At 47.6% G+C, this 20,255-nt stretch overlaps 1 protein-coding gene across 2 annotated transcripts in view; it reads right to left on the minus strand.

Moving 5' to 3' along the window:
* Positions 1 to 7,538: 7,538 nt before the first annotated feature.
* Positions 7,539 to 20,255, minus strand: part of GPR26 (G protein-coupled receptor 26) — a 32,039-nt gene continuing 19,322 nt past the window's right edge. Inside the window, exons 3-4 of one of the 2 annotated variants that reach the window (XM_084758380.1) lie at positions 19,106 to 19,296; positions 7,539 to 8,576 (exon numbers count right to left, since the gene is read on the minus strand). In XM_084758380.1, the coding sequence (XP_084614506.1) occupies positions 8,428 to 8,576; positions 19,106 to 19,296 (340 nt within the window). In that variant the 3' untranslated portion in view covers positions 7,539 to 8,427. Of the gene's footprint in view, positions 8,577 to 13,315; positions 19,297 to 20,255 lie in introns of those variants that run through there. The other variant, XM_084758381.1, reaches the window with a different exon arrangement.

Raw genomic sequence — 20,255 nt, forward strand, 5'->3', positions numbered from 1 at the left:
AACCCAGCTCTGAATCCTCCATTTGACCTCCACCATGTTGCAGCCCTACAGTCTCTGAGCTCTTTGCGAGACAAGTTCTCTTCCGTTTTCTGACTGGGCTACTGGTTTTCTGTACCAAGAAAGAGAAATGTCCGTTTATCTCTACCCTAATGCCTATGCTGCTGCAGCACACCGCGCTTTGAATCAACACAGGTCTGTCATCCTCTGGTCCTGTTGCTCAGAAGTCCAAACTGAGCTTCTCTGAACTAAAACCAGGTTTTCTGAGGGCTGTGCTCCTTAGGGGGCTCTGGGGGTGTGGCCCAGTCACCACCCTTAGCCGCTTTTACTGGCCACTTGTGTCTCCGTGGCTTCTGTCCCTCCTCTATGCCCCTGCCAGCACCATCAAGTCTCTTCTGACCGGCTCCTGTTGTCACGTCTTCTCTGACCATCCTGCTCCTCTGTCCATATTTCTTTAAAAAAATAATTTTATAATATTGTCACTGTCCTCTGTGTGTGTGCGTGCACGTGCACATGTGTGTGCACGTGTGTGTGTGTGTGTGTGTGTACATGCATGTGTGGGAACATGTGTGTGCATGTGGGCACACATGTCATGAGTGTGGAGATCAGAGGATGTCGTGTGGGAATTGATTCTCTCCTTCTACCATGTAGAGTCCTGGCGTGCAACTCCACCAGCTGAGCCACACTACCCACCCACCCCATTCCTCTTTCAGGAGCTCTAAGTGGCAATGACACCACACAGGATGCTCTCCTATCTCCAGTTGATTAACTTAGTCATACCTGCACAGCCCTCCAGCCTGACACATGCGGTGGTGTTGCGAGACATCTTTAACAACCATTATGCACCCCACTTCCAGTCCTCAGCCAACATCCCTCCTGTCCTGTGGTTTTTCCTCTCTCCCATACTAGATTGGTTCCTAGAAATGAATTTATATTCAAATCAGCCAAACCCAGCACCTGCCACAGGACAGTGTAGCACTCAGAGCCTCATGTGTCAAGGACAGGTTTGCAGATGGCAGGACAGGGGTGGGAAGTAGAGGGAAGCTGTCTACTGGCTGGTGTCCACTAACCTTCATCCCAGAGAGAAGTTTCAAGGATTTCTTTTTCACTCAGAGGAGAGGGAAGCAGGTGAATTCTGTCAGGGTTGATGGGGTGGGGGGAGGGGCAGGGAATGAAGGAAATTATCGGGTAAAGTCACCAAAAGAGTAACTAGCTAGAGGCTTGTCCACACATGTCGCCCTGGCTTGTTTTGCCCACCATTTGTCTGAGGGGAACTTCATTTAATCCCTCCCTTCGCTCCAGATCCCATATGCCGCTCTGTGTGCCTGAGCCCACTGCTGGAGACACGGGCGTGCAATTACCCAGCTCCTACGCATTTTCTTGTTCTCTTGCTCTTTGAGCTTAATTTCCCTGAGAGGCTGTGCCTTGAGTTTGCTTTCAAACCCATAATTACGAGGAGGCACCTAATGAGTCCAGGAACAAACTTCTGCACTGCACAGCTATTTGGTTTTAATGGGATAAACAGGGGGAAACGTCAGACACGGGGATCTTCATTTTACTTTGTTGTTGGTGTGCCTGAAGAGTGCCCAGCTTCCCAAACCGCTGGACGCAGTCCACACATATCTTGGGGGATTGTCTCTTGGGGTCCTGGAGCTTCCTGAACCCACCTTGATGGCATCTAGGCTGGTGACCCCAGCTGCTAGAGCAGACCTGGAAAGCTTCCTGTTTGAGATCAGCAGAGAAGTACACCACCAAGGTCCCAAGGCTCTGACCCCAGCCGGCCGCCACACCATGGCACTCTCAGAAGACTGATTTGCTCCCAAAGACACACGACAGGGCAATGACTCACAGGGAGGAGGAAACTGCAAAGAGCATGGATCATAATGAATATTTTGACTTGGAGAACAGCATTCTCCGTGATGCCTAATGTCTACAGGAACTTGAGAGGTGACAAGAAAATCTATTATCAAAATACCGCTCCCACGGTGTTGTTATTAAAAGGAGTTTGCTGAAAGAGGCACCTGCTGAGTGCCTGGTACTGTGCCTGGCACTTAGGACATGGGGTGGAGAGTAGGGGTGGGGTGGGAGAGAAGACAGAAGAAGGGACATGTAAGCATGTAAGTCAATGGCTCTCAGCCTTCCTAACGAGGCGACCCTTTAATACAGTTCCCTGTGTTGTGGTGACTCCCCCAACCATAAAATCATTTCATTGTTATTTCATAACTATAGTTCTGCCATTGTTTTGTATCTTAATCTAAGCATCTGCTATGCAAGATATCTGATATATGACCCCCCCCCCCCCGCGCCAAAGGGATCACCCACAGGTTGAGAACCAGCGATGTAAGTAGATACAGGTCCCTGTGCATAGGATGGTGTGGAAGGGAGACAGCAGGATACAGTCTGTGGGGAAAAGAGATAAAGCCAGGACTCACTGTTCTGAGGAGCATCAGCCAACATGGATGTCAGCGGTCAGTCAGCCCCATCAAGTCACACTCCACCCTCCCTGTGGTCAGACTGGCTCTTCCTAGAGTGACACAGCCCCTAGGAGTGCAAGCGTGTCCCCAGTAACTGTATTTCCTTCTTGTTGGAAGGGCGAAACCAAAAAAGTGAGGAGTAGGATGGGGTGAGAGGGGACAGAAGGAACACTCTCTGTAGACCTTGAACGCAGGGCCCCCAGCACGACTGAATCAGGAAGCAGACCGATATGGGAGAGCACCGGCAGCCAGCGTCTGTGTTTGCTAAGTCCTGAGGTCATTGATCTGAGAGCCCAGCAATGACCCTTGGCCACCTAGGTGCCAGTGGTGCAGACACTCAGAAGGAGATAGGAGGTCCCCCCATGACCCCACTTCTCACTCTCCACCTCCCACTTTCCCGCCCCTGATCCTGGCTTGTGGTAATCTGCAGGTCACCTTTGGCTTGGCCCCAGCTCAGGTAAGACTCCCCTCCCCTCCCCGCCAACCACGCCCATCCTCCTTTCCAGGTGGAATCAGCACAAAGAGTGAAAGACAGATATATAATCTCTGCAAAGCAGACATTCAGCCTCATTTCCGGTTCTTCCCCCTCCCATCTGATCATAGCTCAGAGTCCAGGGCAGCACCCGAGGTCCCCATCCATCCTCTACTGAGACACATGAGAATTGTTCTCTTGAGTTGTATTCAGCCAAACATATGTCAGGCCCCTCTGCAGGGACACTGACCTCAAAGGCGTAAGAGAAGTGTCAGATTCTGTTTGACTGAGTTGTCTAGGTGGCTCTGTGGTAGGGTCAGCCTGGAAACTGCTATCTGCAAAGCTGGTGCATCGTCCAAGCATCTACTGGCTTGAGGTAATTACCAGAGCCCATTATTTGTCTGGGCCACATTTTTCCTGCCTATTAAAATACGTTTGGGTCTGGAGATATGCCTAGCAATCACTAAGTCTTGGGTTTGCCCCTCAGTACTGCGTAAACTGTGTGTGTGTGTGTGTGTGTGTGTGTGTGTGTGAGAGAGAGAGAGAGAGAGAGAGAGAGAGAGAGAGAGAGAGAGAGAGAGAGAGAGAGAGGGAGAGACATACCTGTCCCAGCATTCAAGAGGAAGGGGGATTATAAATTCATGGTTATCCTTGGCTACAGGTCCAGTTTAAGGCCAGCCTGGGCTACATGAGAAAAAAAAGAATGAAAAGGAAGAGGATGGGAGTGGAGCGAAGGGAAGGGGAGAGGGAGGGAGGAGAGGAAAGGGGAGAGAAGAAAGTGGGAAGGAAAGGGAATGGTACCCAATGACATCAGAAGTACCCTCTGTCTCTTGCTGCCTGTGTTCTCGGATGGGGCCAGTTCTGCCGCTACTGTCTGACCCTCAGGTTCCATGGGCAGCCACCACTGAGCTGGTCTGACGGAGGAAGAGCAACTCTTCTGAGGGACAGCCCTTCTCCCTCCTGTAACCTCCATTCAGTCAAAGACTCCATGGGGACTTTCAGCCAGTAGCCACCCTCTGTGTCTCCTTCCCTGGAGGATTTTGGCCAGCCAAAGAGTAAGGGACTCAGGAGTGGAACCAGGGGCCCCAGGGAAGTTCACCTCTTTGGCAGTGAGGTCTCAGACCATTGTCAATGTCAATTTCTGGCTTACACACATACACACACACACACATACACACACACGCCTGAACTTTCTAAAACATGCATAGGGTGTACCTCATATCAGTGACTTTCTGTTGTCCCATGTCCTTCCTTCCATTAGATGTTTCAGTGTTGTGCAGCGGCAACTCACTGTGGCTTTCACCTACTGACCTGATAGGGCTGCTCATGGGGGCTTTGGAGGCTGAGTTCCTACCCTGCCATCCCCCATACAACCTGCTCAGTGCTGCGGTAGTGGAGGAGGGAGAGTCCACTTTGTGTCCAGCCTGACTCTGGGACTGTCCACAGCCAGGACAAGTTCAGACCCTGACCAGCTCTGCTGACATACCTGCTGCTATCTCCCTCAGCCATAGACTGAGCCCGCCAGTCTCAGGAACCCAGGAAACACCATGCTGTGAACCCTATCTATGGAGGTGCGTAGGCGGGGAAAGAAGCTCCATTAGTCCTTAAGACATTTCCAAGTGAATCCTCTCCATCCTCGTGTGTGTGTGTGTGTGTGTGTGTGTGTGTGTGTGTATGTGTGTGTGTGTGTGTGTGTGTGTGTGCATGTGTTCCTGGCTCCAATCTTCAGCTTCTTTCACCACCTTTATGTGGGTGAGGGTCCAACCTCAGGGTGATCTGGGAGACATGTGCCGGGCAAGTGACCCAATAAATCAGTGTGTTTCCTAATGCAGTTCTGTAGATATAGCTCAGTCTGTGAGGTCAGATGGAAGGTCACATTTTAATTTCACTCACCTTGGCTGGAGATGTGGCAATCTCCTCTGTCACACTAAGGAGCGGGCTGTCTGAATATCAGCTCAGCTGTGACCTTAATACCAACTGAAACCACAGCTGTCATGTGTTTTCTTACTCTTCCTGCAGGTATTTGAAACATAGCTTAAGGTCACAACAGTGTTTATAGTGTCCCTGGGTCTTGTCATTTAGTGCAACAATCTATATCACTTTACTGTAACCTCCAAGAACATTTTAGCAAGTGTATTTTAACACAATTTGGTTTTCTTTGAATTTTGAAATATTTTACTTTCAAAAATGCTATTTGAAGGAATAGCATTGGTATTATAGATTGTTAATAGCCCATGGCCCATGGCCCATACAAGGCTACAGATCCCGCCCATCCTACTTCAAAGGAAGACGTGTTAGCATGAAGGATTCATCTTTGAGGGAAATTTTCAGTAGTTCTTAATGAAATGAAGACTTCTTGATAAGAGAAGGTAATCCTGAGAATTTGTCAAGATTTCCTGGAGCTGAAAACACATTTCTGAGACAGGCAGCTTCCCTCATGAGGCTATCTGTTCGGTGGAAATGTGTCTATCAGTAATAAAAGCCATCCTACATGTAATCAGCCATAAACGCCATGCTAAGTGTGATCAGATGGGTTCCTGCAGATGGTCCACACCACACAAGCAACAGGGCTGTTAAGCAGGCACGTTTGTATTGAACCCCCAAATATCACAATGTGCCTCTGAGCTGTCTATCACCCCAACACCACAGACCACTTCTTGTCATTTTAGATTAGTCTTTACAATTATTTTCATGTAAATGGGAAAAAAGAGAGACTCTATAGCAAGTGTTTACTTAGCTATCGGATGCTGTGAAGATGCAGGCAGAGGTCTCTCTTCAGATACATCTTTGTTTCTCTTGCAAGAAGACTTGGGGTTGCGTTCATGTAATTATGTGCTTACTGTCTTGAGAACTTGCTGACTAGAGAGATGGCTCAGTGGGTAAAATGCTTACTGTGCAAGCATGAGGACCTGAGATTGGAATCTCAGCACCCACATATAAGCTGAGCATGGAATCCCAGCTCCCAGGTGGAGGGAAACCGAGACAGGAAAATCCCCCAGAGCTGGCTGGCTAGCCAGTCTAACCAATTGGTAAGCTCCAGGTTAGTGAGTGACTCTGTCTCAAAATGGAGGTGGAGAGCCAGTGAGATGGTTCAGTGGGTAAAGTACTTACCCATCACCATGGACGACCTGAGTTTGATCCCCTGGGATTCACATAGTGGAAGGGGAGAATCACAAGTAGCACTGGCCCACATGCTCACAGAATAAATTAAAACGTAATAATAAAATGTGACAGAAACTTTTTCAGGGGGGTTTTGAGACAGTGTTTCTCTGGGTAGCCTTGGTTGTCCTGGATTCACTCTGTAGGCCAGGCTGGCCTTGAACTCACAGAGATCCACCTGCCTCTGCTTCCCGAGTGCTGGGATTTAGGGCATGCACCACCACGCCTGGCATAACAGAAACTTTTTAAAGCAGTGGAGAATGACTGAGGAGACACTCAGCACCAGTCTGTGTCCTTCACATACATGCGCATGTGCAATCCCAGCCACCTGTGCTCTCCTAGCCACACATGTACCCCGGCTACAAGTAGACCCTCAGCCACATGTACACCCACAGCCACACACACGCACACAAACAAAGCATATCGCTTTGCATATCCAAGAACGTGTGACTTTTTATGGTTCCACATTCTTGGCTGAGCTGTCCCAGGGGTATGTGGTGGGGTGGTGCCTCACTGTCGCTTTAATTTCCATTTGCCTTGTGGCTCTTGATATTAAGACCCTTCTGTAGGCTGTTGCTCATTTGCATACCTTTCTTTGGCTATGCTTGTTTCTTCTCTCCATTTCTGTGAGGTTCTCTCTCTTATGTATTATGAATGCAGTTCTTCTGCCAGACATGGGAATTGCAAATGCCCCCTTTTGCTCCTGCTCTTTCGATTTCCTTAATGCTGTTCCAGGAACAGACATTTTCTATTGTAATGAAGTCCAGTCCCTCAGTTACCATCACTTATTTTTTTTTCAAAGGCATATTTTGTATACCTCAAAGTTGTAGAGATTTCCTCCAGTGTTTTCTTCTGGGAAGTTTAGATGTTTAGCCTTCTATCTGTGCCTGTGAGAGTTTCAAGAAAAGCTAATGTGTGGGAGAGACTGGGTCAAGGTTTGCTTTATTTGGGGGCATGGATGTGCAGCTGGTTCGGTACCACTCGATGAAAGACTCCCCCTTCCCCCACTGGCTTGGCTTAGCACCTCTGTGGAGTCAATGGACCATCTAGGTGTTGGTCTAGTTCTGAATGCTATTCTTTTTTTTTTTTAAATCGATTTCTGTGTCTCAAATGTCACCACAGCTTTATATTTAAAGATGGGAAAACTGGAGCTGAGAAGCAGAAAAGTCTTGTACAAAGACAAATAAAGTAAGGCAGCAGCCAGGCCAGAGCCCAGCCCTTCTAAACAAGCATCTTAGAGGAGGGAGGGTGGAGGATGGGTGTGATGCAAATGCATTCTATGCTTGTATGAAATTGTCAAAGAATATGAATATATATATATACATATATATATATATATATATATATACATACATATATATATACATATATATATGGCTTACCAGAAATTGGAAAAATTAAAAAGACATTGATCTATCCTTCTCTTAGGGAGTCTACTCCAAGACACCCCCAATGGGTGCCCAAGCCACAGAGAGTACAGAGAAGTTAAGACACTCTTTGTCTGCACCACACCTACCATTTCTGCAGTTTTATGTGCAAAATTAGCATACATTTCTTTTTCCTTCTTTGCCTTTTCACCAGGAAGAGATTCTTTCCTTTTTCCCACTAGATCTTAGTAATACAGACAAATGACTTTTTCCTTCCCTTAAGTTGAGAATGTTTATCTTTTTTTTCTTAAGCAAGACACTCCATGGCTTTTCTTAGCCATATCCACATGGCCGGCATCACCCTCCTTGGACTTTGGGGTTGGTACTACGTAATAGGGCTTATCTGAACATAGGCACTCATAGGTACTGTGACAGTCATTGAGGCTACTAAGTAGCTGTGAGCAGGTAGCATATGGGCAGTGAGGGACAGTGCACATGTAAAGGTCTCAGTCACATCCTAGTGGGGCAGAGTAAGGTGGCATGAGATTTCATCATTCTTTTTAGAAGCATATACATTTGAAACCATGTGAATTGTTTATCTCTAGAATTTTCCACTTAATATTTTTGGGCCATGGCTGATTAAAGATGACCAAAAGCCTAGAAAGGAAAACCAAGGTTAAAGGGAGACCACAAAAATAAAGAATAGTGGGGATTTGGAGCCCACCAGCCTTCCTGGAGGGTAACATCAAAAGGGACAGGCCAGTCCAGAGTCTTCAGAGAGCATCTCTGTTACCTTGTGTGTGTTGTAGGATTTCCACTAAAGATGGGGCTGGGGATAACGGCATCTTCACATGTGCAATGAATGCAGGGCTACAGAGGCAATGCTGCTCATGTGTGCCCTGCATCATCCGGGACACATCAGGGCCCGGGACACAGGGTGCTGTGGTGGTCCATACCCTCACTCAGCACCTTGCTTCTGAAGTGACTCAATCCTTCCTTGGTGTTGAGGACGGGCACTGCTGACCTGGGCATCCCATCTGCAGGCACAGCCTCCTTCCTGATTCATTCTTCCGGCTCCAAGTTGCTTCATCTCTCTGAGGTCCGTCTCTGTAGCGCGAAAGGGGGGGAAAATCTCACAGCTGAATCTCTTAGGAAGGACACCTGGCTGAGACTCCAGGACAGCACCGAGAATATGGCAGCAAGAGGGTGGCTCCTTCCCCTCCCAGAACTCTGTCTCTGGAATCCAGCTCACAAATCACCTGGCAAAGCCTAGAGAACCCGCCCAAAGGCTAAAGATTGCATGGTGCTGCACTTTGAATCTGTTCCCCTGAAGCAAGAGATCAAAACTGTATTCCCTATTCAGGACTGTCTTGAGGTGGGGGTCTATTGAGAGGCATTTACATAAAGAGGCTCCACCTTCAAGCCTGGGTTAGCACCAACTACATGGGGATCTTGAAGCCTCATGTTCAGTTTCTTACATTCTCTCTCTCTTGCCATATGATGCCTTCCACCATGACAGACACCAGCCTTTCAGTCTTGGGCTTCCCAGTGTTTAGTGATGTTCTTTATACATTACTCAGTCTCAAGGACTCTGTTACAGCAATACAGATAGCTTGAAACACATTGTACTTGGAAGTAGTAGACGACAAAACTCTCCCATGGCAGGTGTGTTTGGGAGACAGGTGGCTACTGTGTTTGCAAATTAAGAGACAGTCTCATAGGATGAATTCATCAAAGTCAGAGCTGGGTGAGGCCAGAGGCAGTGAACAGGGTCTAAAAATGGGAAGATAGCCACAGGAGGAGAGAGAGAAAAGAATTTTGGTGCCACAGTGAAATTACAAAAGGCTCACATTTCTGGCAATTAGCTAATACACAAAAATGTGTCCACCCTAGGTCAGCCAAGTACAGGTGAGATTTTATAACAGGAATCTTTATTGGACAGAATCACAATATATATATATATTTCCCTTGTATTAACCATCAATTCTATCATAAAAATATATTACAACATTTGATATATATATTCACAAAACACAAGCCGTTGTAAACAGAGCAGGCAGCATTGGCCTTGGATTCAAATCCCTTGAGTCCTGTTTCAGCGGAACACAGCTGTTGGCAGGTGTGTCACAGGGAAGGTTATGTTGCCGCGCTAGGAGAGCTAGTAATGATGTTTTATTTAAGAATAAATGGAGCCATAGCTCTGTTCATTAACTTAGAAAGCAAAGTTAAAACTACAATGACATAAGACACTGGATTTTTGCTTCATTTGTCTGGTGCATGGTGTTCAGCTGTTTATGTTGAACTTTTACTATATGGAGTGTGCACTCTTGGACATGCACACCCATGGGAGCAGCACTGGCTCCACAAACAGATACATTGCCATTCATTTCCCCAAGAATCTGCTAGTGAGGAGCTATATACCACTCTAGAAACCAATCAAGTGTAACCAGAAATAGCCTTTATTTTCCTAAATCTTAGTTTCCTTGAAATGTTAAGATATAAAGTGCATTTCCTTATAAAGTTCTAGCCTTAGCCGTGCTGGGCACGCTTGATGTTTCCTTGCTGTGGGGGGACCTTGATGTCATCTACGCACCGCTTTCTGGATGCCTCCAGCTGGGACAGCATGAGTCTCCTCACCTCCCTTTACAGACAGCAAAAAGAATATGAAAATTCAGGAGTGTAAAGTGTTGGTTGTTGGGGCCTTAGTGACCTGAGCCCTCCAGGATGGCATGCTAGGGGTGGCCTTCAGCCTCCAACCAGCTCTCCTCTCTGGAGCTTTTTGTGCTGGATACGGGGCAAAGTAAATCCACTATGCTTCCTCCGGGAGGAAGGGAGGATGAGCATGGCTGATAAGGTTTGTTGTCATCCACACAACACCAGAGGGAGATTTACATCCACCCAAAAGCATCCTCACCAAATGAGAGGTCCACATTCAGAAGACAAGGTTTCAATTCCTTCTTCTCTCAGAAGTGCCTTAGCAATGAACGCAATCCAATCCAACAGCGACTTAACTGCCCCAGGTGGCCCGAGGGCACAAGGCAAGGTACCTTTTGATTACTGTTTGCAACTCAGAACAACTGGGTTTCCTGACGAGGTTGGTGGGGCACCAGATCCCATGAGAATGCCCCTGTGCTCCAGGAGGGGGATTGTGTTTACACATTTCTTGTACAACAGGATGGCTGAGGTTTGGAACGAGTTCAGTTTGCAAGGAAACTTGGCATCCAAAGCTTTCTCGAGCAGGGCGGGTTGGTTACTATTAATAATTCAAGCGAAGATTTGGCAACAGAGCAGCTGAAGGAATGCAGTAGGAAGCTGGGTATTTGGGGTGTTGGGGGGGGGGTTAGCCAGCCCTGAGCAGCTACTATGACCTGGCTCCTGTCACCCAGACACACATCCTTGTGATGGCCTCCAATGTGCTCTCTGTCCCAAACCTGCTCTCTTTGGGCGTTATGGAGGTAGCTAGAGCCTGAGACTGCCTGTCTCCAAATAGGGATTCTGGGCCCATTGAAGCCAGCAGATCATGTGCTCTACTTCCATACTAGGAAATAAATATAACGGTGGCTATGCAGGCTTTCTGGGCATGTTGTGCCCAGTGTGCCACATGGAAAACGCCATGTGTCCTAAGAGCACACTCATCCAAGGTGTGCACATAGGCCTTTGATACTAAAATATCAGTTATTTTTTTTTCTTAAATCCTTAAATGTGGCTGTGCATGACAAAACAGAGCATTTGACCTTTAAATGTGAAGTATGTATTTCCATGTCACACCTCAAGAATGAACTGTGCACCTCCCCTCCAAGGGAGGTGTGGGATCCCTAAGAAGGATGAGGACAACCTTTGTACCATGGCAACCCCTGCTGTGTTAGTTCTTCCATTTGCCACTGGGGGTTTGGTAGCAGTACCCCTCAGACTCTGCATGGATATCAACTGTGTAACACTCCCCTATTGAAAACACAGACACACATTTGTCCCCCCTCAGAATACAATCAGAAGAGGTACTCTGGGAAAATGTGCCTGAATTTCGTTTCCTGGGACTGAATTGTAGCTGTGTGTGAGGGTTCATGCCTGCAATATCGGCACCCAGGATGCTGAGGCAGGAGGAATGCTTATCATTATAAGATCTGCTGCAAATCTGAGCCCCGTGTGAGCTATATGGTGAGTTAAAGCAAATAGTAAGTAAATAAATAGATAAATAAACAAACGAACAAATAAAGGAATGGACACCATCATTAAGAATAAATGTTGTCTCGGTTGTATGCCTGAACTTGATGATATGAGCCTATTGCTGAAGATATTATGTATGTTAGAAATAGGATGTGGTAAAAATCAATACGGACCAGGAAGCTTCCTCCCTTGCTGGCTAACTCTCATGGTACTGGAAGGTGCTATGTGGGCTGCTGAGGGAAATGTCCTTAACAGTCTTAGCCAGCTGTGAGCCTTGAAAACTACAGCAAAGACCAACATGGCAAGATTTGCCCATGGGTACAGTAGTGGCACAAATGTTATGGAGTAACCAATTTATTTTCTGATTGGATTTAAGGATGACTGCACAGGAAGAAGCACATGCCTGGTACTGCAAATCTACCCAAGAGTCCATGGTTGGGGAGCTAACAGTCTCTGGAGGTGAACATGTTAGTTTATATATTTAAACTCCTACTTTGATAAATGGAGATAGCATCAAACTGTTCTCTAAATTTATATCTCTCTGTCCATAGATTGGTGCAGCTTTTAAACCTCATCAGAGAAGTTTCTTTGTACAGTAGATAGTGGTTAGTGGAGAAACTCACAGACTGGTGTGCTCAGCCACAAATAGGACATCTGTATCACACATGCACAAGTGCACTCATGTGAACAGCGAGGCTCATGGACCATTGTGGAAGAGGGGGCAGAAATATTTAATAGCCAGAGGTTGGGGAGGATCAGTCTGAAACCTTTGTGCTTTGTGTCCTTTTGGACATGACAGAACCACTGTGCTCATGAACTCACAGCAGCTGTGACAAGGCTGCACAAGAACAAGCCAGTCAACAACATTCTAGCATGAAGGGGGAAGGGGCTCGTGAGTCCCCCAGCCCTCACTGAGGAGGCTTGAACAGTGCATGGCTTCTGGAGAAAGGAGAGTCTGCCAGATAAGTTGATCAAGCTCCAGAAAATGGCCTCACACCTAAAAGTATATGAACAGCCCATGCTGGAGTTGCTAGGTTTTTTTTTTTAATTTAAGTGGACACAAAATTGGGGGTTAGGGAGGTGGGGGTGGATTTAGGAGAAGCTGAAGAACGGAGTTGTAGGTGACTACGATCAAAATAGATAATATATTTCAAAGAATTAAATATATATGATGTGACTAAACACTGATCTCTAGGGACCTCACTTCCCTGCACCTTCAGATTGGGCCATTCTCAACCCACAGAGGAGTTAGTTTGGCAGTAAATTGACTTTAATACAGCCATCTACCAGGCTGCAGTAAGAGATGCTAGAGTACTCAGCCCTAAGTGAGACATCTATATTTTGCCTCCTTCACCAAGGCTTAGGGATCATCTCTGAAGGGCCAGGAGAAAGACTGTGAGAGCCAGAGGTTGGGAGGACTGCAGCAAAAAGATGCCTTCCGGATGCGGCACTCACCAACGGTATAACGTGGACTCATAGTTGCTCTGGCTGCATTACAAGACCTGCATAAGACCAAGCCAGTCAAAATTCCAACTTAGAAGGGAGAGGTGATAACAAAGCCCCACTCTGGCTGAGGAGCTTTTGGCAGTGATGGCTGTTAGAGAAGGAGTAGAAGTTTTCTTCTGAGCTCTGGCCCTGGGTAGATTGCCTATGCCCTGGTAGGTAGCCCTATTACACCCCCCCCCCCACACACACACCAGCCACACCAATTGAACTCGATGGGATTTTTCAAAAAAGGTACATGAGATTGGGAAGGAGAGCTTGTGTTGGGAGAGGGATAGAGTAAATTGGAAGGAAGGAATAGGTGATAAGTAAATAAAACATTTAACTAATAATGAGTGCAATTCCTTTTGTCTTCCCCTCCCTAGTCTTCTTTTCCCTTTCTTCCTTTCTTTCCTCTACCTTTTTCTTTTCTTTTCTTTTTTCTTTTCTTTTTTCTTCTCTTTTTTGGCTAGCTAAATACTTGTGGATTTTCATCCCTGTCATCTTTTCCTAGTTTTGTTCTGACTTCACAAGTATCTACACCATTGGCCACAGAGGGCACTCACTTTGTCTCAGGAGGTACTTCCCACTTCTGAGTCTGCACTGAGCAGTGTTCCTGGATGTACATTAAGCCCTACCCTGCTAGACCCCTTTACCAGGCTTGTCCACATCTGTTGCACCCCAGGCTGTACCAGCAGTTCTGGACCAAAGCCCACTACCTCTGCAAAGTCTTTCAGGGCCTCCAGTTAACAGCGCTGAGCAACATCCTTAACCTAAGCCCACCTAGACACTGCTCTACCCTGGCACCTGGCACAGGGGGGCTCAGGGTTACAGAACAATGGAGTGACAGGAGAGAACTCCCACAGCTCTTGGTAAAAATCCCATTATGTCACCTGACACTCAGCATGCCATTGCAGAAGCCCATTCTCTGGCCCTCTGGCACACCACAGTCCCTGACTTGATACATGGGGTCAGGATTATGAAAACCACCTCAAGATCCAACTGTGTCCTCTCTATACTATGCTGGATCCTTGATGTTTAACAATTGCATCCCTTGGGTCCCGTGGCTCCTCGCTCCTGGGAAACTGACTGCCTAAAGTGCCCATCTCCTAGTCTTCACTTTGCCTGGGGGAAAGAGCTGAAGAGGCCTTCAAGCCCACAGCAACTTCTGAAGAAAGGCAAGAGGGCTAGAGAGATGGCTCAGCCATTAAAGGCTAGGCTCACAACCATAAATATAAGAAAGGCAAGAAAAGCCAGTGGTTCCTGATACCTTCCTTAGTTCAGGCCAGGAGCAGAGACAGAGAACAAGCAAGCTCTCTAGCTCCCTAGAACACAGAGGCCACTTGAGCTTTGGGAGGCAATGGGAGCTAGCAGGTCATGTGGGGAACTTAGAAAAGCAGTCTCCTCCCACACAAGTTTTTCCGGAGTTGTGGAGCCCCTCCACCCTCTCCCCACAACAGGCTCCGCTCCTCATCTCTACGTGAGTTCTACTGCTTCAGGGAATGAGGAGCCCCACTTCGGTCTCAAGAATGCTGTTTGTTACTGATGCTCACTGAAATGATGGCCCAAAGTCTCCTTTAATAAAGTGCAGGTTGACAAGAAGCCATCAACACCAATCAGACACTGTCTCGGCAGGTGAGCTATCACTGCTGGGGACAGAGGTAGCTGTTGAGCCCTGCCCCTCAGGATTCTTACAGGCAAAAGGAGAAAGATGATGGGGAGGTGAGGTGAGGCGTACATATTGACTGGGACTGACAGCTACCAAGCCTACTACTACCTTGCTTGACTTCTTCCCTCAAGTCTCTGTGTGTCCAGGACTCAAAAACAAACAAACAAATGAACACCCCCTCCCCAAAACCAAAACAACAACAACAACAACCAATAAACCTTCTCTATATAATGAGGATGCTTACTGGGATCTACTTCCTAGGTAATCATAGAGGTCAAAGGAAATACTGCCCCAGCCTGACATCTGGGGTTCTAGACATTTAATCCAGACATTAAGGACCATCTTCCCATAGTTAGAAGATCACCTGAGTCAGCTGCCTGGACACACATATATATATATATATCATAGAATTCTAAGTTGTGCCAGCTTGCCTGAATCCACCTCTGAAGGGGGAGCTCTGGAGTTCATATTGAACACCTTCCCTGGTGGCACTTGGGGATGGGCAAGTTTAAGTGCCACTGTCTCCATTCAAACTCTCAGACTCTCAGGAAGGCAGTGGGAACCCCACAGCCTCCAGATCTTTCCCCATGATGTTCATGGGTTGAAGGCTATGAACTGATCAATGAGGTCTCTAGCACCTTATAGAATCTCCACAGGAAAATCAAGCAGCTTACTTAACCCTGTGCTGGGGTCAAACCTGACAGCACACAGCCTTTGGTTCATCCGGCGCCTGTATCACAGCCAGGCACAGTGTGCTGGGTGTTGAAGCCTGGAAACAGGTGGCCACCAGTACACAGGCTTGGCTCTGCTCTGTCTACCTTCTCTCAGCGAGAAAGATACATGAAAAAGAAAACAAATCTCTCACAAACACAAGGTGAGAGGTTTATTGCTCAGAGTGATGGGGGCCTGAGCTGAGTCCTGGAAGAAAATCCAGTGGGAAACAAGCCAAGGAGGTCGCCAAGCCATGCTCACCTCCTAAGTGAACACAGACAAGTGTCTATGAGAAGTGAGCTAGCCATGAAAATCACAGACACCAAATCTTTGCCATTCAGCAAACATCCTATGTTCCCAGGGGCCCTGAGATCCTGACCTCCTGAAAGGGATCCAAGGAAAATATACATCGGGGCAAAGAGATTATAAAAGGTAAATAGTGTGTATACCACTGGAACTGAGCCCTCTGACTAGATTTGAGATCTGGAAGGCCTCTCCTCTATAGGCACTACTCTCAAGCTTCACAGAGGGGTTTTGCCTGCCCAGCGACTGGGCTCTCAAGTCCAAGTGCAGTCAACGTGACTCCTTAAACTAGCAGGAGTCAAGGAAGTCAATGAGGCTCTTTGCCTTGGGGGACAGAGTCTTGCTTTTTTAATGCCTCATACCTGAGAAAACCACACGTTGTTTGATGAATTAAATTACCAGAATGAGGTAGATTGCTCAAGTGGGAACAGTGACCATAGGGGACACGTTTCAGAGATGTGCAGAGCTGATTATAAACATTTATGGGAAGGCAGGCGCCACGGCATTGACCAGTGCCCATTGCCGATGGAGCTGCTTTGCCCTCCCTTCCCTTGGGTTTTTAAGTCTGTGTCTAAGCGATAATGAAAACGCTCCATCAGTGGGCTTATCTGGGGTTCCTGTCTGTGGCATGATGCCAACGTAATGAGTTTTATTATATGGTGAGCAGTTTTAAAGGCAGAATGAACATTACAGCGTACATCCTTCCGGATATGTGGTGGCGTGGGTGGCAGATCCTGCTTCTTGGCTAAAGAAGGGACAAAGAGATCTCACTGCAACCCGGGCCACAATAAGTTGCCTATACAGATCAGAGAAAGGGTTTGTAGGATAACTCTCCCTCTGAACCTACACCGGGGAAGCGGGTGCCACCATTCACCTTTGCTTGCCTCCCGGACCTCACCCTCTGGATCACTACTCCTCTTTTGCCCAACATCAGCAGTATTTGTGTGACAAGGGAAATTATCTAGTGCATGCTGCCTTAGCTCCTTGCTTGCTTTGCACTCCCCTAGCACTTTGAGTGTTGGGACAACAGAAGGCAGGCACCTGCTTCTAACTAGGAAAGCTATAGAAGTCACTGTCATGATTTGGGCTAGATGGGACCCAATGGACTCTGAACCAGGACACTTTTATTCCAGAAACAAGTGTGGTGGCAGTGGCATGCCTGTAGATTGGTGAGAGCCAGCTCTACAGAGAAAAGACCTGATTTATAACCTGAGCTATTCTGAGTATATAAGGACTTCTACTGTGTCTAACTTCAGGCAACCTTGCGACATCCCTCATCATAGGAGGGATGTACCTCACCAACTCCCACCGAAGACTGGCTGGGGAAAGCTGGGTTCAAAGTCCAAACAAGTATCTTGGGGTGTCCCCCTCTGGCACCCAGGTTCTTTACTCTAACAAGATACATGTGAGCATACCTCTCCCAGCAATGGGAAGATAGATGTTACAATTGGCTCCCTTTCTTGGTCTCCATGGAAACTCTGAAGCCTGACAACACTAGGCCTGGTGGAGCTGTTTTCTAAATGGATTGCCAAGAGTTAATGATAGGGCATCTTTTTAAATAGACAAGAAGATGTTTCTCTGCTTTTCTCTCCTGGGGGTGTCTGGCAGGGAAAATCAACATCCTTTATGTTGGTCCCAGGTGGATAGTTCCCACTATACTTTGGAGGCGAGGATGTGTGGAGCTGTGAGGAGCAAATGATATTTCTGACTCAATGGCACTCTACTCTTCTCACCTAGAGGAGTCACTGAGGAGCCTGAGAAACAGCTGCTTAAGTCATTTTGATGATAATGAGATGGGAAAAAGGCATGGGCAGTGCATAGGTGCGTGCGTGTGTGTATGTGTGTGTGTGTGCGTGCATGTGCGCATGCACACTGGCATATGGAGGCCAGAGGTCAACCTCAGGTGTTGTTTCTCAGTCACCACCCACATTTTTTCTTATCTTTTTTGAGCTCGGATACTGGTCTGCACCTCACCTGTTCAGATAAGTCTTGGCTGAGGGATGGGTCCCGTGGATTCTCCTCTCTTGACTCTCTGGTGCTAGGACTACAGGCACGTGCCACCATCTGCAGTTGGCTTTTAGTGTGGATTCTTAGGGTTAGACTCAGGCTCTCGCGCTTGTACAGTAAGCACGTTACTGGCTAAGCTATTTCCCCAGTCCTTGTCTTAGTTTTTAATGAGACTAAAGACAATGGCTCCCAGCGGATTGGCATTTATATGATAGGAACTACTAATTGCACTCTCTCATCAGTGGCACAGAGCACTTTTGTGGTGACCTTGGATGGCCCCTGCTTTCTCAGGACAAAACTGCAGAATGATCATAATGAACCACCAGGATAATGGAAGCCGGTACGTGAGAATCTGAGCACACATCTCCGTTCAGGTCAGCTCCTGTGCCCCCACCTCAGAGGATACAATGGGCAAGATGTCTAAGCCGAGAAGAAGTATTTCCTAGCAACTCACATCCCAGATGGGGAGGTAGAAAAGACCAGCCACCATCTTCCCGCTTTACTGGGCTCCCATAGCTGTGGCACGGAAATCAGAAGAAGGTGACTTCCTGCTCAGAGGCTGTAGAATCTAACATTATCTATGACCTGTCTATTGCGACCACTTTCATGCTAAGATTGTCAACACACGCAAACATTAGTTCGTTTGGTGAAAGAGGGACAAAAGTTGAATCAAATTCATCGTTCCTAAGACAACCGGTAGGCAGCAAACTGATGTTAAACATGTTCCCATTGAGTGCAGAGCCCAAGGATGCCAGCAGGTCATTATATAGTTGGTACCAGCTGCCTAATATTTGGGTTGCAGCAGCAAAAACTACCAAGTAGAAAAGAGATGTCATATTAGATCTGGGGCCAGATGGCGAAAGCCAGCCTCACTGAAATGTCCTTTGGAGCATGGAGCGCCATGACCAGTAGTTAGCAAACAGGCGGGTGTCATGTCCCATACCTGCCACCAGTACTCTGTGTCCTGGACAATGACTGGCCTTCCATCCTTTGGGAGGCCTTTGGTGAGTGCAAGCACTCAAAACACACTCTTAGGAAGAAAGGCCAGGGCATGGACTATGGCCATCCTTTGGTGACAAATGAGGCAGTTTGACATCTACCCTGGAAGGGCCAAGAAACAGGGACCAGGACTTGTTCAGACATCAGTATCACTGCAGTCGCCAGGCAACGGTAGCAGTGACTGTCCACCCAGGAATCCCAGACCACCTCCCTCTGCTCTGGCCACCGCATCCTGAACCGCCTAACAGGAGAGCCGTCCTTCATTCCGACACTGGCAGAATGTTCTGGCTGTGAGAGTCACCTGTGAGGCCCACAGAGTGGATGGAGCGTCTGTTGAAGAGCCTGTTCAGAAGCTCCTTGCAGCTCCGGCGGTACTGGTGTCGCAGCAAGGAGTATACGAAGGGGTCAGATGCAGCCTTGCTGTAGGCCAAGCACTTGGACAGCACACCCCAGTGGGAGCCAATGGGTGCCGTGGAGAACAGTTCCACCAGCCTGCGGAGAGAAGGGAGTGTGTTACCTGAGGCTGCTGAGGGCATGCGCTAGGGGCATTGTAACCATGTCAAGTGACCATTGAAAGCAGTCATAATTCACACCAGTGGCAATGAGGGCAGTTAGTATGGATGAGCCACCTGCTCGAAGGACCATGTCAATTATGCACACTGCACACTGCAGTGAAGCTGACTGACATGACTCCCTCATATCCTCAAGCTCATAGGGAAGATCAATTGAAAAGTCAGGATTTAGAGGCAGCTCCTCCCCTGCACCCCAGGCTTGATGATGAAGTGGGTGGATAGCTAATGGCCTTCTGATTTCAGCTCCAATTCTGGGTCTGAACCTTGGACAAGTCTTTACACTCCTTGGGGCTGCGTATCTTATCTGCAGAGTAAGGCTGTTGAATTGGGGGTGGTTTCTATGATCTTTTAATCCTTGAGAGTCTGGTTTGGCTCTGCGTCAAACCCAGTTCTGCCTTCCTGAGGAGTCTCTGTGGGAGGGAGAGCTAAGAAAAAAAAAAAAACGTGGTAAACACTCTGCAAAGCTCCAGACATATCCTGCTGCAGTGGAGCATCTGACAGTGAGGAAGTGCTCTTCCTAGGACTAGAGTCCTGGTGGCCTCTGACAATAGCAGCAGTCAGGAGAACCGAAAGTGACCTTCTCCTACTGAAAGACGGCAAGGGAAGATATATCCTGTGTGTTCAAGAGGTCAGTCCTTAGAGTTCTCCTGGTATACCTGGAACTTACCGAGTGGTACAAACTCCAGGCATCAAGGACAGAGTACCTGGGTCCCCATTCCTACCTAGAAGCATGATCTCTCTCTCTCTCTCTCTCTCTCTCTCTCTCTCTCTCTCTCTCTGTGTGTGTGTGTGTGTGTGTGTGTGTCTGTCTGTCTGTCTGTCTGTCTGTCTGCCTGCCTGCTCTCTCTCTCTCTCTCTCTCTCTCTCTCTCTCTCTCTC

This window comes from Acomys minous (genome assembly GCF_964271855.1).
Source record: "Acomys minous genome assembly, chromosome: 2".
Lineage (NCBI taxonomy): Eukaryota > Metazoa > Chordata > Mammalia > Rodentia > Muridae > Acomys > Acomys minous.